This window comes from Nannobrachium achirus (assembly GCF_963921795.1).
Source record: "Nannobrachium achirus genome assembly, chromosome: 5".
Classification (NCBI taxonomy): domain Eukaryota; kingdom Metazoa; phylum Chordata; class Actinopteri; order Myctophiformes; family Myctophidae; genus Nannobrachium; species Nannobrachium achirus.
The window spans coordinates 30365774-30391225 of NC_137814.1; the positions used below are offsets into that span (position 1 = coordinate 30365774).

The 25452-nt window shown below is 46.5% G+C and overlaps 1 protein-coding gene across 3 annotated transcripts in view; it reads right to left on the reverse strand.

Annotated features, from left to right (window-relative positions):
• LOC308284520 (sickle tail protein) overlaps window positions 1-25452 on the reverse strand; it is a 62671-nt gene that overhangs the window by 20677 nt on the left and 16542 nt on the right. For all 3 annotated transcript variants that reach the window (XM_080725173.1, XM_080725171.1, XM_080725172.1), the window contains exons 5-11: window positions 10702-10987; window positions 6166-6439; window positions 5033-5329; window positions 4828-4932; window positions 3955-3992; window positions 3402-3568; window positions 2738-2913 (exon numbers count right to left, since the gene is read on the reverse strand). In XM_080725173.1, the coding sequence (XP_080581299.1) occupies window positions 2738-2913; window positions 3402-3568; window positions 3955-3992; window positions 4828-4932; window positions 5033-5329; window positions 6166-6439; window positions 10702-10987 (1343 nt within the window). The remainder of the gene's footprint in view (window positions 1-2737; window positions 2914-3401; window positions 3569-3954; window positions 3993-4827; window positions 4933-5032; window positions 5330-6165; window positions 6440-10701; window positions 10988-25452) is intronic.

Sequence of the window (25452 nt, forward strand, 5' to 3'; positions counted from 1 at the left end):
CGGATTGACGGACTGACTGACGGACAAGCCAAAAGGGATATTTACTCGCGACTTGGGCGTGTTGCCCAAAATGGGTCAGGATGAGCCCATGTTTTGGAGACCCTGCAGTACATTCCAGTTAGCTCCCCCAGCTTCCTTCCTCCCACAGAGCTGTCTGTCTACATGATCCTCTGCAGGCAGACATGTGAAGCCTATTAGGATCCTCTTACATGGACGTACTGTACATGCTGACAAGACACGTGCTGGCAGGAAGCCATGCAGCCTCATCATGCTAAGCCTCGCCGTGCAATGCACTGCACTGTGGAGGCGCTTTTACTTCTACTCTGCTACATCTCAGAACCAAATATTGTATTTTTACGACTCGACTACAATTTTTTAAAAACTTTAGTTACTAGTTACTTTGTAGATTTTCATTATTATTACAAAACATACAACTAACCACTTCAGCTCTATATCCTGTACATTTCGGCCATTTGAAAATAGCCGATCTACAAGCTCACAATGTGTCACGATGTGAGCTTGTAGATCTGTTATTTTTGGTACTTTAAGTACATTTTGATACCAGTACGGACTATTTCTATATTTCAGTATTGCTACTTTTACTTATAAGTAAAACATTTGTGTATTTTCTCCACCACTGGCGGTACGTACACCACAATAATATATATATATACCAGTGTTTCTCAACCATTTGAATTTCAAGGACCCCTAGTTTGACATGCATTACATCACGGACCCCCATGTAATACCATTTTTCTTTTTAATGTCTGGGACCCCAATCTACAATCCTCAGTGTTCATTTAACTCCAGGTGGTCCCCGGACCCCATGTTGAAACCAGTGCCAGATACAGCATGCTGCACATAATAGTGAGAGCTCATTACTAGCTTAATAACAGTTAATATGATTATTATCTCAATGGACACAGAGATGCCAAGCTGGCTCCCTGTTTGCGTTTTTCATGTACAGTACAGTAGCACGGCAATATGAGATGTTTTTCACTTCATTTATTTATTTTAATTATGTCAGCCTCATTATGCATGAGATAGTTGTTAATGTTTGTTGAGACAGGCAAGAGAAACACAAGGGGCAAAGGGGATTCAAACCCCTTACGTTCTCAGGATGATGTCTCACACACCACAGCACTGTACTTACTGTAAGTGCAATTTTGAGGTATTTGTACTTTACTTGAGTATTTCCAATACATTTACTTCTACGCCACTACATCTCGGATCCAGTCATTGTACTTTTACTCCACTACATTTATTTGAAGACTTTAGTTACTAGATACTTCTTTGTATTGTAATCATTTAAGTGTATTTAATTGAAGTGAAAAGTACTCTTAAAACCACTGGAACGTGCCTGTTTTTCAAAAAGTGTTCCGATATGCATAAAATAACGTAATTATTCTGAGTACATTATACAGCTGTACATGCAATAGATTAGGAAACATCTGCTCTAAACTACAAAACCAAGTGGATAAACAATTTGCAAGCTCCAACGCCGTTTGACATTAAAAAGTGTTTGTTTAAAATAATGAATTACAGTAATTATCTGATCAAGCAGCATCATGTACTGTATATCCAGCAATGCATCACACTGTTTATGTATTCTTTGTGCATGTCTTAGAGTCGATGTGCTTGACTCGTGAGTCGCGAGGCAGCCTGCAAATTCCATGTACAATAAATGATATAATTAAATCATGTAGAACAAGGCTCATGATGATGATGATTTAATGATATCAACTTCCTATTCTGTAGTGCTGGATAAATGCCAGGCTTCCTTCGTAAAGGAGTCAACGTGTAGTGGCCTATAGCGTGATCTCTCCTGAAACCCCAATCACTTGAAATCACGTCGGCCTCCCATTGCCCTCCATCTAATGCCTCTAATTATACATCATCATATTAACTGTATGCCGTAAGATGCTGCCTCGCTAGTTTAACTTCATTAGGGGTCAAACCATTTACCGCTTGGGTTGAACTCAAGTGCTGAAAAGGCTAAATCGTTATTTTGATCATTATGCAAAGCCGGGCGACTCTAATATTATTCTTATATGGAGAGAGATGGTAGGCAGAGAGCGGAAACCATGTCAAGCCTATGTTGTACTGTATGTACTGTATTACAAATTATCTCCTATCTGCACTCCAAATGTAAACAAAATGAATCCCTACCATGTGAAGACCAAATGCTCTGTATGTAATGAATTCGAAATCTTAGAAAGCGGAAAGCGCATTGTACGCATTTATATGTTATAAACGTGTCCAACTCCAACCTGCCGTAAAATCTACTTCATACCAGGAATTGAAAGGAAGTTGGAGGCCTGCACACACCCAGAGGTGCTGGTCATTAACAATCATGTTAAATGTCATGGATTATACTGCCCCAGTGTGGCACTACTGCCCCAGTGTGCCATATATGGGCATAAACGGGTGAAACAGTCTGACATCACTGATGTCATTGCACGAGGGGACGTCAATGGTGACTATTCTGCCCAACGGGCACCGGTCTGGGTTTTCCTAAATACTTCTGAGACTCCTCAGGGACATTCAATCCCTCATATACTGTGCAGTGTGCACTCACTGTGCACACCCCTGGGCACAGGACTAGTATTAAGTATAACATAGGGCTTAGGTAATTGATGCAAATGTCCATCCTTGAAGACAGGCAGGCATTGATGACAGAAGCTTCCTTGATGATGCATACATGCTTGGTAATACTGTGACTGTGAGCGTTGTGTACCTGAGCTGTGAGAGGACTCTCTCCTGCAGGTTGACGTAGTGCAGTCTCTCCTGGTCCATGTGTGCTCTGTGTCTGTGTGCAGTCTGCTCACACTGAGCCAGTCTCTCACACATCAGCGCTGACAGCTCCCGTCCTGCCATCTGAAACATGGAGCTCATGCTCTCCTGGTGCTCCACCTGGGATCAAATAGCATCCTTTGTTTTCCTTTCTTTTAAGCCATGAAAAATGATAAACTTAGGTTGCTACAGTATATCAGTGGTTCTCAAACTTTTTTTCATGTCAAGGACATCCACCATGTATTTGGCCGCCGACCCCCATCTCAAAATGTTTTGTTCCAGGGATCCCCAGAAGCAAAGATTTGAGTTAAAAATGTTTGCTTAAAACAAACAATGTATATATCTAAAATGACACAGATGCTTTCCTGGTTTTAGTGGGTTAAGAATGCAGCCACCTCACCTCAGTTCACTTTTTTCTAGACTTTTTCTTTTTCTTTCTCCCTACCTCCATTCTTTCTTTCTTTCTTTCTTTCTTTCTTTCTTTCTTTCTTTCTTTCTTTCCCCAACTCACTAACCCTGGTGCCCTGACTAGTGACTAATAGTACTAGTAGGCTACTACTGGTTTCCATTGCATTGTATTCCTAAAGCACTGCTCTGTCTAAATGTACCTGTAGGTTTCGGAGCTGGCTGAGATGCAGTCGCAGCTCAGACACGCTGGTCCTGGCCACAGTTAACCTCTGATGCAGCCCTGCGTTGAGGGCCGGGCCTGCGATAGCCAACGGAGCGGGACTGTAGCCGTCGATCAGAGGAACCGGGTTCTGAGCCGATCTGGGCCCTGAAAGTTGTAGTGCATTGAACTGTGACTGAGCTCTTAAACAACAAGTGTTAATCTCTGACTCATCACCTCTTTTCAGTCAATAGAAACAGAAAGGTTGATCAATGGTGGCTATTTAAACTTCTTCAGCTGTACAAATACATTAATAACTAATGACAACAATATAAATAACACCCAACTTTTAAGGGTCAGATGTTCAATGGATTACATTCTACTAATCATTAGGCTCAAACCACATTGGCACAGCTTATTTTTTTGCTTGGAATCGTGTGTGTAGGATAGTGACAGAGTCAACAAATTCAAATATTAATTCTTGAATTGTTTCCTTTAATTTAAAATTGTATCAGGTAAACAAGGTTGTGAGGTTAAATGAAAGTGTTTCTCACCTGGTCCGTTGTTGAGGAGGCTTTTCCCATCGCTCTCACTGAAAACACAATTGTAGTTACTGAAACACACCTGAGTAAAGATTTGCTTAAAGGACAACTTTGTTTTTTTACAACAAGGGTTCATATTTTAGATTGTAATTAGAGAAAAGAAAAGATGAGTGTTGAAATGTTTTCATTTGCTGCTTTCTATCGTTTTTAGCGATTTTGATTTCAGTGGGTGGGGGCATGCGTACAATTGGCTAAATATGTATTTTTAGACACAATACGCTGGCGATTTCTTTATTACTATTTACAGTAAGACTACTAGTCACATCTGCCCATGAAAGATTGCGGTGCATCTTGGGAATGGGCTTATTGTGTCTAAAAATACATATAATATTTAGCCACTTGAAATAAAATGAATGTGAAAACATTTTAACGCTCATCTTTTCTTTTCTCTAATTACAATCTAAAATATGAACCCTTGTTTAAAAAAACAAACAAACAAATGAAAGATATGAGACAGCTGATATGATGATAATGATGATGATTATTGAATGTTTATTCCTATCAAGGTCATCTAATGATCATTCATTTCATTTTAGTGTAATCAATTTAACTGTTAAACACAGTATACATTTGTGTTCCATCTTTTCATTTAATTACACATGTATATTATAATAATCCAAGTCAAATCTAACAATGTACTACTGAATGTACAACTGAATAGTTGGCATAACCTGATTACTATAAGTAATCTGCATATTGTGTCAAGCACTGTGGATGCTGCCAACGGTGTGAAACAAAATATTATGGTGGAGATGTTATAGTTCGTATAGAGAATGCCAGATTGTTGATCTAATATGCTATTGACAGAGAAGGTTCTGTACCCACCTGACAATATCCTTGATGCCAGGAAGATGTGTCCCTATAGCCAGCGCGTGCTGCACCAGCCCAGTTAGACTGGCTATCTGTTGCTCCATTGCTTTAATTCTCTCACTGAAAAATAGAAACAAAATAATAATAATTATAGTTTCTTATTTCCTAACACCGTAATGCCATGCAAGAACCGGGATGAAAGCGATGAACGGTGACTCACGCTTGGGGGTCGCCTGCAGCCACGTGGCCCTGGAAGAGCCGGCCGTCGGGCGGTCCATGAGGAGAGTCGACGAAAACAGAGGAGGAAGAGGAGGACGACGCACTTCCCCGGGCGCGGCTCACCACCTCCACCACCGCCCCGTTGCTCTCCCGCCGCAGAGACCGACGAACGGGAGACATCCTCTCTGAATTCACCATGCCCACACCTCTGACTTCACTCACCCGGTGCGGAGAAGAGGGAGGGGTTTTGCCGCCTAACGGAGGCAGCTGGCTGTCACTGTACTTCCTCATGCTCTGCCTGTGAGGACGGATTGAACGGCCGACAGGTGAAAGACATGATAACGCTTAATCGCAGCGCTACCATGTACACATTATAGGTACAGGATTACAACATTGTGGGTTTGAATCTGAATTATACTGTCTTTACTGGCTCTCTACTGTTCTATGTCATCAAAACAAAACAGTTGGTCACTGATCACCTAACTATGGATCCTGGGCTGAAAACATCTGAGAGTCCCCTTTTTATAGTTCTTTAAATGAAACCAATCATACTGTGATTGCATCTTAATCTACTACGTGAAAATCTTGAAAGCATTCTCGGCCCACCCATTAGACCACTTAACACGGCTGCTGTATTAGGTAGTCAGATGGATGGGCCGCGAGCGCCTTCCAGACTTTCAAGAGGGCCCTGATCCAGAAATGAGGAACCACTGCTTTACTCACTTTATTTACTGATAACAACAATTATTTTCTCATAATCATTTTCCAAAATAGTAGAAATAGCATATCTACAAGCTCACAACGCGTCACATGAGCTTGTAGATCGTCTATTTCCACTATAAATGTAATTTTTTAAGTATAGGTTGTCAAACATGTCAGTAATTTCTTTGTATATTTAGGTTATGTGTCATATCTGCCATGTGCAACTTCAAATCCTACAGGCCCAACAGTAATGTAATTGACAAAAACACAATTAAATCGCTAATCGCAATTATTTGACTGACAATGAATTGTCATGTAAAATGTCATATTCGTGACTGCCGGCCTCCCCTAAGTAACAAGAAATCTTGTAAAATAAAATGTCGCCAACCAATCATCAAGGACGATGATACACGAAAGAAGAAGAAGCCTTACCTGTGCTCCAGGCCGTCTCCGTAGGTCACCAAGGGCTTAATGGTGGCCCGGTACTGAGGCAGGCCCGCGTGGCCCCCGCCGCCTCCCCCTCCCCCTCCCCCGGCGTCCACCACGTCCGACATGAGCGAGGGAGGGGCGCTGCCCAGGGAGGACGCCATGCTCAGACGCCCCCCGTCCTGCAGCGAGGAGGAGTAGGAGTCTGGGTAGCGTGGCGGCACGCCTCCGTCTCCACGGAGCACCAGGGCCATGCTCTTACCACCTGCCATGTCTTCATCTAAAACAGAAGCAACACATTTAAGACCCACATTAAGACCTGGGAATTATTTGATGCTTTTAGCTGTTGAAAAATAGCAGATATACAAGCTCACACCGAGTCACTCGAGTGCCACGCTGCGAGCTTGTACAGATGTGCCATTTCAAAACTTCACATGTCCAGCCATTGGCAAGTCAGTATATTTCAAGGGGATTTGCAGAACATTGATCTTGTAGATCAGCTATTTTTGCTATTTTTATAACCTTTTTTGACCTTGTAGGATCAGCTGTTTTTGCATTTTTTCTGTCATTTTTTTACTTCAAAGTTCAAATCTACCTATGAAGGTGGATTCTGTTTTTCAATGGGAATGGAGTGGTTTCTTTCAGTGTGTGTTTCTGTGCAAATACGCTCCATTCTCCATAAAAATCAGGAAGGCAAAACAGGGAAAGAAACCTGTGGAGAAAACGTTCAGGATAAGAGCAGTAAATACCGAAGAGTTGAAATGGCACATCTATAGATCTGCTCTTTTTGTACAAATGGAATATGTATTTTTCATAGCATGGGGGGGGGGGGGTAAAAATGGTTAGGTTGGTAGGGTGATAGAGTCATGCAGTGCGCATCGTGGCCGAAATTGATTAGCTTAATTAATATGACTTTAGTGTTTTATAATAGACTAATAATCAAAATCTAAAAAGTAACTATAGTAAATAAAGCGTCATGTTGTCAACAGCAGGACAACAGGACGGCAGTTGTTGTTAATTATCTATATAGTTATCTTTATCGCCGCTTAATTATGTTATATTTAAGCACCTCTTTCCCCTTGTTTGTGAACGCCGTGTTTTGCTTCATTCCATTTTGTTCCGAGTGCAAAATGCGTCGCATCGCGGACGAAATTGATTATGACAGAAGTGTTTTGTCATAATAATAATCAAAATCTAAAAAGTAGTCTAACTATAGTAAATAAAGCATCATGTTGTCAGCAGCAGGACTTTTTCTTCGTTCCATTTTCTTCCGAGTGTGGTCTTGGACAGAGAGGGAGAGAGGGGAGGCAGGGGCTAGCGGGGGAGGGGTGGGGGCTAGGTGGAGCGGTATGGTAAAAGGAGGCAAGCGACATGAAAAGGTTTGAGAATCACTGATTTAGAAGAAGGATTTAGAAGACCTTTATGGCATCGTGTCACAATTTTCACCAATGTAAAAAAAATAGCAGATTTACAAGCTATGTGAGCTTGTATATCTGCTATTTTTGGAGCTGTGTGAAGCACAGGCTCCCTATACGTGGCTGTGTGGGTCTGTGTGTCTGTGTGTGTGTCTGTGTGTCTGTGTGTGTGTGTGTGTGTATGTAGCCTGAACTTCCTAAACTTCGGCACGCCACTAGTCCCACAGTTTTGCCACCACACACTCGCGCCATATGTCAAATCGACCGGCTTACTCGGGAATCGTGGGCTATTACTTTTCTAAGAGAAAGGTTCTATAGTTTAATTGATATTAATTTATTAGTGAATTAATTTTCCCCATTGACTTATAATGGGAATCGCAAAAACTCACATTCAATTATTTGTCTCTCGCAAACCATAGGGGCTAGAGTTTCAAAACTTGGAGAGGAGGTTCATAATGATTTCAAGGATTAAATGAAAAATAATTGTGTCATTTGGCCGCATGGTGGCGCCATAACACCCCACTTTACGTTTTGGCCTGTAACTCTTGAACCGTAGGTCAGAAAATTAAAAATATTTTTTCCCTGGATTCCTTGGGCCATGACGCATCTCCCCATATAGGCCACGCCCATTTGCGCCATGATAGATTGTCCGCCATCTTGAATTTTCTCCAAAACACACTTTTTGCTCCTTTTCCTACATATTTTCTTCAAATGTCACAAAAATCGGTACACATGATCCACACACACACACACACACACACACACACACACACACACACACACACACACAGCTCCACTTCACACGGGTGTGATTTTTGGAGCTGTGTGCAGCTCCCTATACGTGGCTGTGTGGGTCTGTGTGTGTGTGTGTCTGTCTGTCTGTGTGTATGTAGCCTGACTTCGGCGCGTAACTAGTGCCGCACCATTTACGCCACTCGCGCAATATATACATCAAAATGTGCGGCTCGGCCGGGAATGGTGTTCTATTACCTTTCGTTCCGATCCGCCTTACCATGCCGACGTAATCGGCAAAAAACGACGCTTAATTGTCCCCATTGACTTATAATGGGACAATGCAAGAAATCACTTTCAAGTATTTTTCTCTCGTAAACCATAGGAGCTACAGTTTCAAACCTCGGAGAGGAGATTCATAATGATTTTAAGAATGAATCGAAAAATAATTACATCACTCGGCCTCATGGTGGCGCTATAACGGCCCACTTTACGTTTTGCCCCGTAACTCTTGAACCGTAGATCGGAAAATTAAACTTATTTTTTCCCTGGATTCCTTGGGTCAAGACGCATCTCCCCATATAGGCCACGCCCATTTGCGCCAGGATAGATTTTCCGCCATCTTGAATTTTCTCCAAAACACACTTTTTGCTCCTTTTCCTACATATTTTCTTCAAATGTCACAAAAATCGGTACACATGATCTACACACACACATACACACACACACACACACACACACACACACACACACACACACACACACACACACACACACACACACACACACAGCTCCACTTCACACGGTGTGATTTTTTAATAGCTAAAGCATTGAATAATGGTTAAATTGGTTCAAGTCTAATGCGACACAGATGCGTTCCAGGTCTTATTGGGTTAAGGAAGCGGTTTAGATGGAAAAAGACTATTTTTGGGAAAACAAGTGAACAGGTCTGACGTGAAGTCAGTGGGTGGTGGGTGTCACATTTGCGTCATACAGCCTGTATCTTCAGGACTGGAGAAGGGCGGTGTGCCTGCGGCAAAGTGGTGAGGTGGGCTGGATTAGGCTGAATATATAATTATTAGTGGCTCTGTTGCAGGTGGACTCGGTCATGACCAATGAAATGGTTTTCATAACCTTTTTTAGCAGTCCACTCTGCACTGTGCTCAGCACAATGGCATACAGGGCATTCTCACTGTGTGTGTCATACAGTAGTTGTTGTTTCTTCTTCCACAATCAAACTGATGTCCAACAACAAATCTACAGCACCTCAAACGGACCACCAAGAGCAGGTAACATTAAATAACTAAAGCATTTAATATGTCTGACAGTGGTCCTATGAGAAGCATTCATCAGAAATTCTCACTGTGTGAAGTTCAGTTCATAATAATACACAAAATTCACAAAATAGACGAGGCTGACAGATAACCGCAAAATGACCGATGTGCTGACCTCCTATGCAGACATCTGTTCAGGGTTCGCCCTGGGTCTCCACGGACATACAGCAGACCCTGAGTTATATATGTACTTGTCCGTGTGACCTGACCATGAGTTATGTTTTCTACAGAATGGGGCTGGAAACTATACACTGGACTGTGAAAGGCAAAAGTCCATTGACAGTCCGCTTGACTCGTGTCTGCTCCCTGTTTCAAACATTACATGAGTATGTTAAGAAATGGTTCGATGTGTTCGGTTCGAATATGTAATTCTGGAGACTTCTATCCGGGTACAGCTCCACAAAGCAATGTGTGCTGCTGGAAATGGCAATGGAAGAGCATACCGTGGCTTTTGGGCAGAAAACTTGTATCTGTTTATATATATTTCAACTTTGTAGATCTGCTATTTTCACTCATTTCCCGTTATTAGCTCAGGGGTAAAAATGGGTTTGAATCTCTTGTAATTCATCAAGGTGCTTAAAGCTCCCTTTTCACAAACGTTCTAAAATAGCTGATCTATGAGCTCACAACTCGTCAAAACATGACAAGTTGTGAGCTTTTGTCTCTTTTGCCTAAGCAGACATGCCCAAAATAGAGGAGGCAGGAAAGTGATCGGGACACATCGGCTGCATACAGGGGTGTCGCACCAAATTCTGGGCCCTGGGTACAAGTATTCACTGCAGCCCCCCCATGAATGTTCTTCATGGCGGGGGGGTTTAACCCCATTTAGACTGGGAACGCATTATTACGCACTATTTTGTGCTTTAACTATTGAAAAATAGCAGATATACAAGCTCACAGCGCGGCACCAAGTGCAGCGCTGGGAGCTTGTATAGCTGCTATTTTTCAATAGCTAAAGTATAAGATAATTCAGGCCCCTCCACCATGGGCCCTAGCAACTCAGTCCCACTTTCCCCTCCCTTGTGACGCCCCTGAGAAAGGGTAAAAGTGTTTCCTCTCACCAGGCTTAACGTCTCTCCTCTCCAGTATGGCGCTGCTGTTGTTGCAGACGTTCACCGACCGGCCCGCCCCACCAGACATCTGTTCTCGTGGCAAGGTTGCGCTGGCCGGCCTAGCCGCCGCTCCGGGCCTGGCGGCCCCGGCGTACACCATCCTGGAGGGAGAGGAGGGCATGGAGCGCACCATGGGCGGAGACATGGAGCCCTGCAGGTTGTGGAGGTTGCTGCGAGCGGACGAGGGCAGGGAGTGGACCGCGCCGGGGTTGCCGTACAAAACCTCCTTGGATATCTGGAAGACAGGGGTCATGCTGTTATTAAACCTACTTTTAGATGTTTACAGTGTCCAAAGACGGTCCCAAAATAGTTTTATTTTGAATTCAATATTTTTGTTTAACTACATTGTATCAGACACAAATGTGCCTGCAAGGGAAACAGAATATTCAAACAAAGTGAATACAAGCTGAAATATAAGCATAAAAACACTGAAACACTGAAATATAAGCATAGAAACATTATTATAATATATAGTTTTACGTGCGTCAGTGTACATTTAATTATGTTTGTCATTTGGCAGGCCAAGGGGCAAAACTAGTGGTTGTGAGTTAATCACTGTACACTAATGTTGACTATGCATGTTTACAACAAAAAAAAGAGAGAAACAAAGAAATAAACACTTGCTGGGAATAACGTTTTTTGTTTTTGCTTTCTTTTTTCTTTTCTTTTTTACCAAGACCACACAGCCACCTGCATGTAAAGAAAACTGGAATAAAGGCAGAAGGGAGAGAGGACTGAGCTGAGTTTAACAATGGCTGAACGCTCTGGAATGGTAAACATAACATAACACACGTACTGTACCACTGGCTGCTCCTAACCTGCCTTTAAAGCTCTGCTCTACTTCAATCTCACTGCTGTTGCTGCTGTGACACCTGCATTTCCGCCCAAGGTTCAATAAAGGTTTATCTTATGTTTTCTTTATCTTATAAATCTCATAGCACACACACCCACTCTGCAAACACTAAGGTCTATGTAGAATAATAACTGGGTGAGCAGTTCCTTTCTTTCTTTCTTTCTTTCTTTCTTTCTTTCTTTTCTCAGAAAGACATTTCTTTCTTTCAAAGTGTCTTTTTACTTTACACGTTTGGGACAGCAAACACCAGGCCTCAATAGCTTGTTTTGCTAATAATGCACATAGAAAGAATGCATTATTGAAAACATTCTGTGTGCTGTAGTGTGCGCAAAGCTGCAATCACCGATATGACCCTTAGAATACCTTCTGTTAAGTACTGTGAAGCCAGTGCATCAGCTAAGAAGTCTATTCCAACCAAAATGTAATTTCTCCAGGGCTGTCCATTCTTGTTGACATAATGCTTACTCTCTATAAATTCATGCATATACATACCGGTATGCACATACTAAGCAGAACTGCACAAACTATGTACAAATTTGCAAATGCTGCTGCACACATTGCATATACCTGCACGCCTCATTGCCTACTGTACTTTGAGATTCTTCTATCTTCTTCTTCAAATATCACCTTGTTTAATTATTATCCCAACTTGGTTGCAAATGCACACTGTGCAAGCGACCACCTTTTATTTTCTTCTCCTCTCAAAATGTCTTTAGACTCACCTGGCCGTGAACGTGTTCAGCAGCACTGCGGTTGTTAGAGAGGGAAGGTGTGTGACTGTGTGCTTGTGTGAGCGGGAGAAATCTTTAGGATCTCACAACACTTTGATTCAGAAGGGCGTCGGCCGGCCCTTTCCCTGTCTGCTTTATCACCAAGGTTCCAAAGTTGTACGTAAAGCCAGCGAGTCATGACACATAACTGCCCGGGGTTTCTTTAGTCATCACACATGTATGTTTAAAGCTTTTTCATGTATATATTGTTAAATCCCCTACTGACAAACAGCTTTGTCTGTTGCACAGGGAAGTCAAGCTGTCAGTCAAGTTGATGTGTTGATGCATACCATTGTTTAAAAAAGGTTTGTTCATAAAACCATCATGATTTACAATAATTAGTTTTGACTTCTAGTGTGATTTCCTCTAGTGGCAACATTTTCACCATTATTTTATATTCTCCTTTGTGGTTCAGGAGCAGCTACCATTCAGAAATACAATAAAAAAGTTGAAATCAAAAGGAAAAGAAGCCAATAAGGCACTCCTCAATAAAAAAAGAGAGCACCTTCTAAAGAATGTATCTTTCGCTAGACTTTATAGAACATCGTAGCAATCCTCTGTTTTTTTTTATTTTTTTCAGTTCAGATATTCAGTTTGTGTGACAGTGCCCAATAACACACAGTTGCTCATACTACGTAATGTGAAGTCTGTGCACACCCCCAAGCAACTTCTGCAGTGGCTCTGTGGAGTTACACATTTACCCATAAGGTATATGTGGATTTGTACAGGAGTAATCCATCTCAGCCGTGTGTCACAACACACCCACACACTACAAAAACAACACAGGTTTGCAGAATTTTGAATCTCACTGACTAGGGTGTGAACAGCAGCAGTAGCATGGCACTATGCACTATGACCAATGAACCAGCACAGTTTACTGTAATATACCTGATTTATCAGGTTGCTTGACACTATCCAATGCCAAATGAGCCAATCTACAAGCTCACAACAGGTTGCATCATGTTGTGAGGAGGTCTTCTCTACTAGGCAAGTAATTAGCCTGGGGAACCAACGGCTCCCCAACCATGCAGCCCATAGGGCAGGAGCCTATCTCCTGTTTCTGTATCGTGAGGCGGCTTCTGTGCACCCCATGGACACAACGCTGTAGAGACTTACCCCCAATCCAACCCTTGATGCTGAGTTTTTATTTTTACAGTCTTTGGTATAACCCGGCTGAGGGGTTTCAACCCCAACCTCCCAATCTCAGGGCAGACACTCTAACCAAAAGACCACAACACCACTGAGCAAAACATTTGCACAATTATTTTGACATCTTTTGAAACCTTTCTCCTATAATGACATGCCTAAAGTAGCAGTTGACTGTTATTAAATGACAGATTAGCGTTTATAGATTAAATCAATTAGTTCGATTAACTTTTGCACTTTGCTAATTCCCGTTGCACATTATATTGAAATGTAACACCAATGAGCGTGCTGTGGTACCTGATTTCGAGCACTGGTGGTAAATGACAGACCCTTTCAAAGAGTGTAGATCACAAAAGTTCTACCTAGAATAACATTCTATGTGAACAGTAAATACATTCCACTAGACTCATTATTATAATATACTCTGTTATTAGACTATCTGCAGGCCTTGCCATTGTGTGCATGTTGAGTGGGGGTGTGTGAGGGGGGGGGGGGGGGGGGGGGGGGAATAATCACTTCTTAGTTTCCCATGCCAAAATGTGCCGCAATCAGACTCACCCCCTGACGACCTCCATGAAATTCTCCCGGAAATTGCTAACTGCATGATTTCAACACTATATAAACATCTTGACAAAAAAATATATATATATCGTCGCTGTCTGGTGGAAACCTTGTATGCCCAAAACCGCTCGTTTCATATTTATCATTTTGAAAATGATTTTAACTAGTGAAAACGTATAGGTTCCGAACGGAACCCTGTTTATTTAATACCAGAGGACAAGGTCCCCCTATGGGATATCAGCGCCATCTGGCGGTGCAACAGAGTAAAACTCATATCCTCCCGTACGAGAAATGTCATTTGTCGGAAGGGCTGTCAATCACAAAACGAGGGCACCGCCCCCGAGTGTATATAAGCCCTACGGGCTATCATGACTTCCTCTAAAGCCGCACCTCTGCCCGCAACTAGCGAACCGAGGGGCTTAATTCGGGGGACCTTGTCCTCCGGTATTAAATAAACAGGGTTCCGTTCGGAACCTATACGTTTATTATCATACCTCCAGACAAGGTCCCCCTATGGGACTCATAAACTCCCCGAGAAGCCATGAACCGACAAAACTGTCGTGTACACCGACCACCCCCGGAAGGAGGTCTCGTCAACCGACGTGACCCCTCTCAGGACTGGCCCAACCCAGACCCACAGGGCCTGGGCGTGTTCAGACAGAAAAAGACCCTGACAGACCGAAGCCTGCCTTATGCACTAAGGGCAGACACGGGTCCGCCTTATAATACTACAGTAATATAAGGGAAAGACTCAGGGTCCCCCCCCAAGTACCCTAGAGACAGTAGCATGCTGTCCCAGGAAGGGGAGAGAGCCGCCCCACTACACAGTAGGCGGGGCAGCAGCACCCAGAACCGTATGCGCCATAGCAGAAGGCGCAACGTCCAGGTGATAGTAGGTCGCAAAGGTGGACGGCGAAGACCAATTCGCCGCCGCACAAATCTCCTCAATGGAGACACCTTTGGACAAAGCCCAAGAGGTCGACACACCCCTAGTACTGTGGGCCTTAAGTGCTTCCGGCACTTCAGACCCAGCACGGGTGTAAGCCAACCTAATAGCATCCACAATCCATCTCGACAGAGTGGGTTTGGATACCGCCTTTCGCTGACGGGCATTCATGACCACGAAAAGCTGAGAAGTAGACCTGCTGTCCACCGTCCTGTCACAGTAGGCCTTCAGGGCCCTAACCGGACAAAGACAATGAAGACGCCTATCCTCCTCAGATGCAAAAGGAGGAGGATGGAAAGCCGTCAAAACCACAGGTTCCTTCGGGATCACTCGGTTCTTAGGAATAAAACTCAAATGAGGTTTAATAAGAACCCTGGAGTCATTATTGAGAAACCTCATACAATCAGGGCTCACAGAGAGCGCATGAAGGTCGCTCACACGCTTAGCCGTAGACAAGGCAAGCAAAAGAGCTGTCTTGAAACTTAAATGTTTCAAAGAGGTCCTCCCAATCGGTTCAAAGGGTGCCTTGCAAAGGCCCTCAAGAACCACTTGTAGATCCCAAGCAGGAAACAAAGCTCTGGTCACAGGTCTCAAATGGTCAACACCATGCATGAACTGGACCACCTCAGGGATTTTAGAAAGGCCTTTACCTGCCACCCCCAGGTGGCAGGCATCAATAGCCGCTAAATAACCCCTCAGTGTAGAGAACGCCAGACCAAGGTCCAGGCGATCCTGCAGGAAATCTAACACCCTCTGGGCCGGAGCTAAGTGAGCCACCACAGGTGGCTCCTGTAGCTCACACCAGTCCAAAAAGGCATTCCACCTTCCATCGTACACAGCCCTAGTGGAGGGGGCTCTAGCACTCTGAATAGTGGCTACAACTGTCGGTGAGAAGCCTGCTGCTAACAGGTTCTCCCTCTCACGGGCCAAACCCACAGGTCTAGGCCCCGTGGGTCTGGATGGAAGATCTCGTCCCCTGCCTGGCGCAGCAGATCCCTGTGCAAGGGGAGCCGCCAAGGGGGTCGAGAGAGCAGTGGGGTGATCAGAGACCTCCACACTCCCCTGGACGGTGTCACTAGAAGAACCTCCCGGTTGGAACATCTGATCCTCTCCAGAGTGGGAAGGATCAGTTCCAGGGGCGGGAACGCGTAGAGAAGGCCCTCTGGCCACTCGTAAGCAAACGCGTCCGTCCCCAGAGGAGAAGGTCCCCTCACTGAGAAGTAAAGGGGACACTTCGCGTTCTCCTGGGAGGCAAAGAGATCGACTCGAGGTTGACCGAACCTGGAGAAAATCTGCCTCACCACCGCAGGGTGGAGAGACTAATCCTCGTAGCGAGGCTCCCCCCTGGACAACAGATCGGCGCCACCGTTCTGAAGGCCCGGAACATGGGAGGCTCTGATGGACCTCAGACGAGGCAAGCACCAGAGGGTCATCTCGCGCGCCAGCTGATCCAGCGTGCGCGAGCAGAGGCCACCCTGTTTGTTGAGATAATACAGGGCCGCCGTGTTGTCCGTCCTGACCAGAACATGACAACCCCGAAGAAATGGCTCAAAATGCTTGAGCGCCAAGTAGATCGCCATTAACTCCAGATAATTGATGTGGTGCTCCAACATGGCCGGGGTCCAGAGACCCCTGGCTGAACGCCCCTCGTGGGTGGCGCCCCACCCCGAGCGGCTGGCGTCCGTGGTGATCACCTTGCGTGATATCACCTCGCCCATGGAGACCCCACTCGTCAACAACGCCTGGTCCCTCCATGGGACCAGAGCGTCCATGCAGACCTGGCTGACCGTCACCTTCCTGTACCCTTGCAGGGAAGGAATCCTGAGCGCCAGTGTCCACCGCTGGAAAGGTCTCATATGAAACCTGCCCAGACGCAGAAGTTGCACCGCTGATGCCATCAGCCCAGCTAACTTCATGCACTCCTTGTACCTGACCACCTGGTTCAGTCGGAAGGAGCTGAGACAAGTCAGAAACCTGTCCACCCTCTCCGGTGAGAGGCGGGCGGACATTGTGGCCGAGTCCAGAGATATCCCTATAAAGGAAATCTGCTGGGAGGGTGACAACATGCTTTTGCCAAAATTGACGTTGAAACCCAAGGCCTTCAGGTGTGACAACACCAGATCGGTATGGCGCGCCGCTCCTGAGCAGGAGGCGGCGGAAATCATCCAATCGTCTATGTAGTTCGCGAGCCTGACTCCCTGATGCCTCAGTGGAGCAATGGCTGCCTCGGTCACTTTCACGAAAAACCTGAGGGCTCAGGGAAAGACCGAAGGGGAGGACTGTGTACTCGTACAGGCGCCCCTCGAAGGCGAACCGCAGGAACTTCCTGTGTGGGGGATAAATGAGGATGTGCTGATAAGCGTCCTTCAGATCCACTGAACAGTGGAAATCCCCCTGTCTCACTGATCTCATCAGGGACTCTGACGTCAGCATCCTGAATTTGAACTTTTTCAAGTGCTTGTTCAGAGCACGTAAGTCCATTATCGGACGCAGCCCCCCCCCTTTTTTCTGGACCAGAAAATAACGGCTCCAGAAGCCTAAACGGCTCTGGTCGCGGGATAACTCCACTATAGCGCCCTTGCGCAGTAGTGAGCTTATCTCCTCCCTCAAGGCATCCGCTTTCAAGCCGCGGGCTCGAGTGTAAATAACCTTGCTGGAGAGGGAGGGTATTTCCGCGAACTGTAGTCTGTAGCCCCGTGTAACTGTCCGAAACACCCATTGATTCGGATTGCAACGCTTCCATTGCTCTGCACACTGTGCTAACGTGTTGCTGAGCAACGGAGAAGCCTTGGGGTTGTACCGCCTTAGCGGGACTACTGGGCCGTGAGGGAGAGGATGGACGGGACCGAGAGGTTCCGTATCCGGGCACGTTTCCGTATCCGCTAGACGCCGGGCCGGAAGGCGCGGGGACACCGACGGAAAGAGCGTTTCCGTTTCCGGTACGCTTATTTCCGTATCCGGTGGGAGACGGACACGTGACCTCCGAGAAGCCTCGCTTGTTAATAATACAGGCGGCACATAGCGTGGAGCCCGGGGGACAGGGTTTATCGCATAAGTAACATAATCCCCGGCTCGGGGAATTGTATTTAAGTTTATAACCTGTTCTAAGGCCTTTATATGCTTCCTTACGGGAAGACGAGGCCGACCCTGGGTGTTGATATGTGCTGGCTTCTTCCCTGACGCTAAAACCAAACTCCTGTCCTGAACTAGACTCGGCATTGCAGTGCCGCTCAGTGGGGACAGAGGGGTATTGCACACTAGTGAAACCATACCACTGTGAATAGGAATTAGCTTGTCTGGGAACATTTTGCAATGAGAAATATTCTGCTTGTACCCTGTCTGCGTGACTGGAGAAAGCGATATTTTCTGAGTGGAAAGAAATTCCAGCCTGGACTTCTCTACACTGGCTAAATTCATGCAAAATGGGGTCGTCTGTACTAAAGCAGGTGGAGTCGAAAGAAACAGGCATTGTTTTATCAACACACTCTTTATTACAGGCACTGGAGGAGAGCACAGAGGAGAAGTATACATTATTTTCTTGGCATGAGAAATATTGTTCATACTGTTCACCCGTTTGCGCTTGAGAGGGGGGGTCCCCTGAATATTCAGGGGGACCCCGCCAAAGTCCAGTGTCACTTTCGCGGCGGCTTCCCACGGGCCTTGTGGGAGCTGGCCGGTATCCCGTGCCTGGGAGGGTGGCGGGATTGGGAGCGGGTCGGAGCCCCCGCTGCAGTGCGGGGGGGTCCCGCGGAGGAGGAGGAGGGGGTCCTAGGGGGATTGTTGGGTTTCCCCTGCTTGGAGGAAGAGCGCCCTCTGTCAGCCTGACCGGGGGCCTTGCTTCGTCCCTGCCTCTTCTCCTTTCTGGGCCCCTGGGGGTCCGTCGTGGCCTCCAGGAGTTCCAAGGTGATCTTCTTATCCGCCACCTCCTGGCGGAGAAGATCGAGTCCGTCGCCCATAAGGGAGGTAGGGTGGCCAGGGAGGTCTTGCAGGACCTTCTCGGTCTCCCCTTCGGAACTGCCAGGGCATTTCACTTTCTCAAGCCACCTGGCACGTTCCGCCTGGATGCAGTAATCCATACCGTGTCCAAGCCACTCGATGGCGTGGACATTAAGGTCCATCAGCATGCGCAGCGACTTGTCAATCTCCTCCGCCGTATCTTTAGGCACCTCTCGCAACCCGCTAAAGAGGCGCCTGGTGGAGGAGAGCAGCAGCTGGGTGGCGTTCATCGTCCTGGCAGCCAGTGCGGAGGATCTGTACGAGTTCCTCACCCTGGACGACTGCTTGTCGTCATAGCCGATGGCGAAACCAGGAGGCTTTTTCCCCACAGACAGGATGAAGGGACTGCGGCCTCCAGGACCGGTCCGCTCATGAGTTGGCTTGAGGCTCCCGATAAGGGACTGGGCCATCAGTTTGTCCATGGGAGGGCACAAGGGGATTCCCGCCTTCTCTGCGTCGTGGCAGTCGACCAAGAAGGGGAGCTTGGGGGGGTCCTTGTGCGAGGTCCAGGTCGAATGCAGGGCCTCTGCAAAACCTGGGACCAGTGGGAGCTTATCCATGCGTGGCGGGGGGGAAGGCTCCACATCCTGGCCAAGGATGGGAACTCTAGCCCGGGGTCCGAGTGGCGCGTCTCCGAGCGGCAGCTCCAGGCCGCAACGGATGGTAGCACGTTCCAGCACCGAGAGCTCGTCCATGGGGATAGAGTCTGGGTCTTGTGCCGCTGCCCCTCTCGCCCCAGCCGGCATGGAAGGGGGAGAGAGGCAGAAGGGGCTGGGGAGGACGCGGCGGAGGTAGGAACCTCGGCGTGAGGAACCGACCCGGCCGCGCCTCCGCCCTGACCGGAGGGAAGCGTGGACTCGTCTTCTTCCGAGTACTCACCCTCCGAGTCCACCTCGGACATGTCGTAGTCCTCCGGCTCCGGCTCGTCACCGTCGCTAGCATGCCAGGAGACGGGGCTAGGTGGCCGCATAGCCCGGAGCTGGGGGACGGAGAAGGAGAGGGGAATGTCACCGACGACGAGCGGGTGGAATTCCCTAAAGGGGACGGCCAGAGTTGCAGCTGGCGGTGGAGCAACTTGGGCGGTCTTGCATGTTCTCTTCTTGGGCACGGCACCAGTCGAGCCAGTCGGAGAAACAGCAGGAGTAGTAGCAGGCCCGCTAGCATCGGGGCTACCGAAGCTAGCTGAGGGCGAGGCTGCTGGAGGCCTGACCACGTGGCGAGAAGCAGCGCTGTGGCGTACAGCGCTGTCCGGCACACGAGGAGAGGTGTCTGGGAGGGTTCCGGCGGAGACCGTGGTGTGAAGGCCGTAGCCTGCGGCAGCGATCTCGCAGCGGGCCTTGAGGGCTGGAACGTCGTACTGGAGGCAGTCAGCACAGTTCATACCCGTGGCCGGGGCCGGAGGGGACAGAGAAGACAGGGCGTGTCCTACCCCCATGCAGACAATGCAGAACGGGTGGGTGTCTTCGTTGGCGATGAGTCCTTTGCAGCTGGGAAGGCCGCACTTCTTTGGGACCATGGCTAGCAGGCTGCTAACCGTGGGCCGTCGAGCCGCCATCGTGAAGCTAACGAAGCTAAGCGAAGCTAAGCTACGGCAGGGAAACACGTGGCAGAGCGCTCAGAGAAGAAGGGAAGGACTCAAAGACGAGAGAAAGACAAACCACGAACTGTAGAGAGAAGATAAAAGAATAACGTACAGGAGGTATTCTATAAAGGCCAGTGGCCGACTTCCTAGCCGTCGCTTTAGGCTAACTTTACAGAATAATATAAAGGCTGAGTTCGCGACACTCTAGTTGCAGGAGCAGAGGTGCGGAAAGAGGAAGTCATGATAGCCCGTAGGCTTATATACACTCGGGGGCGGTGCCCTCGTTTTGTGATTGACAGCCCTTCCGACAAATGACATTTCTCGTACGGGAGGATATGAGTTTTACTCTGTTGCACAGATGGCGCTGATATCCCATAGGGGGACCTTGTCTGGAGGTATGATAATAAACAGCTGATCTACAAGCACACAACGCCTCGCTCTGCGAGGCGTTGTGTGCTTGTTGATCAGCTGTTTTCACTAGTTTTGTGTGACAGTCTCGAATGGCGAAGCAGGGCTTCACTTTATGGAAAAACATACAAATTCCAAACTTGGAGATACAAGGTTTCTGCCGGAAAGTGGCGATATACAGTATATACTGTAGTGTACACTGTACATGTGGAGGGACATGTTATCAGTACACTGTTGAAATAATTGGTGCATGGACTCTGTCATTGATAGGGAAATCTCTCTCCTACTGTAGAATGTTGCAATCACTTCCTGTGCTTTCTGGGTTCTATAGACCTCCTGGAGAACACACTATCTCCAGAAGCCGGAAAGGAATGTACCTCCTACATGCGTTAACTCCCCTGGGTGGAAACACGCTTTCCCAGTGACCTTACATTATAAATGGACAAAGTATCGACATTGTTCATCAAGGGTCGACTATGTCACTTAAAGCTATAGGTAAGTTGCTCAACTAGTGGTCTGTAGCAGTATAGCAAACCGCGGTCGCGTCTGCGTTTTTCGTCCGTTTTTCGCCGCGGACCGGGCCTTCAGACCACCGCGTCCGCCTCGCCGAGACGCATCCATAGAGGTCTCTCGTGTAAACAAAGCTGTTGAAGCAAGCTATTTCCTGAAGAGACGCAAGATGCACTGTAATTGGCCGGTAGTGATCCGCAATGTGATTGGCCAACGTATACACAACGTATACGGATGATGCAGATGACGTCATTTTTCCGCGAAATCCGGACCCCGGCAAGGATCATAGAAAACATATAAAGAGAAGGCTTTAGAAGCTGAAAATAACGGAGTGGGTGTTCTAAAACTTTAGCGATTTAACAGTTAGGACAATTTTGTTTTATAAAAAAAGTTACATGGTATAACTTTAATACTGTTTTAACACATTATATTCAACACAATTTTACAAACTGTGAGTTTTTGAACTGCTGCAGCCCTACAGTATACGCCATACCAGAACAGAGTTAGTAATACTTCTCAGTGCCACAAAACAGGACTTTCTGGTCAGTCCAAGGACAGGACAGCCTTGTCTTGTGTTGCGTTTTTCACCTGACGATCACAAATGACTCTAAATGACTCACAAACAACTGCATGTCCCGCAGATCATCTCTGGTCGTTCCTTCCATCGTCCATCGTTTGCTTTTGAGTGCCAGGCAGAGTCGAGAGTTGACCCTGTCCGAATATTTACTTTTGGGTCTAGACCCTGTATATATTTACGTTCTTCCCCAATGGCAATAAACTGCTAGCCTGGCATGGCCAGACTATATCACTACGTAGATATTAGTCTGGAATCTCTGTGTGGAACCTGCATTTCCAAGGGGCGGATTTAAAAAAATGGTTCTGGTGATAAACCCTCCCCATATTTGCATTCTGGGCGAAATCCAATCACAACTGAGCGGGGCCATTTTGCAATGGCAGATTCATCTGGTTTCAAGGCTAATACGTAAACTGCTTGTTGGCCAGTGTGTAGAAATCCTGTCAGCACCAGAAGGCATGATGAATTCCCTCGAGTCACGCCACACAATCCCAAGGATGACAAGAGCTGTAGGCCTTGAAAGCTTTGAAGATATTCCAGGGATAAGATTACACGACTAGTCTGAAGAAAAAGAAATATGTGGCAAAAGTGTGGATGTTTTAGTCTTTATAGCTGTAATACCACAGCTACCAAGACGGAACACCACAACCTACAGTAAGTCCATGACCGGGAGTCGACCTCACGCCTGCTGTATCATGGCTAAAGAAGAAGTGTGTGTGTGTGTGTGTGTGTGTGTGTGTGTGTGTGTGTGTGTGTGTGTGTGTGTGTGTGTGTGCGTGCGTGCGTGCGTGCGTGCGCGTGCGTGCGTGCGTGTGTGTGTGTGTGTGCGCACATCTCACCCATGTATGTGTTCACATGCTTGTCTGCAATTCTACATATCGTATGTCTGTGTTTTTGTAGTGTAAGCACATTTGCCAGTCTCATTGCCTTGTGTGTCATTATACATATATGTGTGTGTGTGTGTGTGTGTGTGTGTGTGTGTGTGTGTGTGTGTGTGTGTGTGTGTGTGTGTGTGCGTGTGTGCGGGTGCGCGGGTGCGTGCATGCGTGCGTGCGTGCGTGCGTGCGTGATATATCACTCACTATTCTAAGTCTAACATCTCCATCAGCAAAACAAGAGCTTAGGAGGCACTGTACATCTCTACACCACAGACTCATGCTTTTATCCCTTAACATGCTGCATCAGATTATGGAGCAAAACCAAACCACAGCAAGCCTGCAATCCTGATAAGAACCGGCTTCCAGCATTCCTCAAAAACACACAGCTTAGGAATGTCAAGACACAGCAAAACAGCGGATGGATAACACAAATAATTAAATGCAGAGAGAGAAAGAGTGATGGGAAGAGAGTAGAGATGAGGAGAGACAGACAGACACAGCAAGAGAGAGGAAGAGACAGACAGACAGACAGACAGACAGACAGACAGAGGGAAATATTTGAGGGGAAAGGGGATTGAAGGTATACAGTAGAGAGGAAGAGCAAGTGAGCGGTTAAGAGAATGAGATGTACAGTAGACATGAAACAAGTCTAGACAAGCCTGCTGTAGGTCAGCCAGACCTTGGATACTACAAAGTGTGGATGGTTGAGCTGTATTGCTTTCTGACTACAGGAACCCCTAAAATCCAGCTTCAAAGTATGTCATAATAGGTAAACATTTGGCAAAGATAATATTCTGTGAAAATAGCTCACAATACGCTGTGACGGCCAATATGCTTTAAGCATCAAGTGTCTCACGAGTCACGACATTCAGAGTTTTGGGAGTTGCTGACAGCGTCAACACTAGATGTAAACAATAACGTGAATGTGGTCTCATGCATCTCCGCGGTAACAGAGCTTACTTCATCCTAACCAATCAGAGTACACAACATTTTATGAAGCGTCTGCAACCATTCATTATTCTGGAGGTAAACAACACCGCCTGTGGTCCTCTGTGACAATTTTTTGTCCATTTGACATATTATTTTGCTGTTTGACATACAACAAAGTATAGAGGGTTTAAGTGTTTAAGTAAGGGATAACGTCTGGCTCAGCGGTCATTATCAAGAAATAAAAATCCCGACAGGCTGATAACCACGCACGCGATAGCGGATCTTATTAATAAAATTCTCAATAAAATAAATAATTTGACTTAAAACTAAAAACAAAACAAAGTATTTCCTTGCTTACAGAAGTGAAAGTATTCCACAAGTGAGTGTTGAGGCATTACATTTTGTATAACACGGTTCTATTGTGAAAATAGCAGATCTACATGCTCACAACGCCTCACAACGCCTCGCAACCTGAGGCGTTTTGACCATGTAGATCGTCAATTTTCACAATTTCTGCCTCTGATATTTGACAATTTGGCCAATGTTTAATTTGTCATTTTAGAGGTATTAAAAAGTCCTTAACCCTTTTAGTGCCTATCCCGAACATGTTCGGGATATTCGGGATCAAAAACAATTTTTTATTTGCTATTTTACTTACCCCGAGCTGCTTGGAGCAACGTGGGTGGTCCCGGCTCGCCCAGCGCTCACCAACGAGAGACGCTAGATGCTCCGACGATTTATTCCATTGAAAATGGTTTAAAATAAAGTTTAGACCCCCCCCAATGTTCACCAAATGTTCATTGTAGGCGGCGCGACGTATTCCAGGGTGCCTATCCCGAACATGTCCGGGATATTTAATAAAATGAATTATTTTATCGGAGGCCTCAACGAAGCCCCGGTCTAGATCCATCCTTGGCCGGGACTTAGACTCGGCCATCCACGGGCCGTATTCGCGCTAACGGCCGAATCGCGCCGCCCACTCCAATAATAAATCACATCTTTAGACAGGATTTTCTCCGGATTGTGTCCCCAGACCCAAAGAGAAAGTTTTTTGCGGCTGAAATAGCTTTAGATCGGGCTTCTAATTGGGTTAGCATTTTGGCTACGTGTCAGCTAGCTTCCTCCTCTCGACACCCATAGGATTGACCGGAGTGAAAACACAAGCCAGTTGGGAGAGGGTCGACGAAAGCTATAAAGAAGGTCTATGGATACATTTCTGGCACTCTAGCACCCCTTGTGGCCGGATGGCACTGTATGAGTTAAATTATCACTTTAGAAATGTGCAGATACCCTCTATATACATTTAACCTTATGTTGGTTTGTTTACTGTTGAGAGTGAAAACAATGTTGCACCTTAAGTTAATCATCTGGGGACCCCCCAAAATAATTTGGGGACCCCCCTAGGGGTCCCGACCCACAGGTTGAGAACCTCTGGCCTACAGTATGTGCGTCAGACACACAGCCTCCCAGGTGTCCAGCTGTCACAAAGTGATCCTCATGAAGAAGGAAGAATGCTGCCGTGCAGCAGCATGCCGTCACCAGGGTC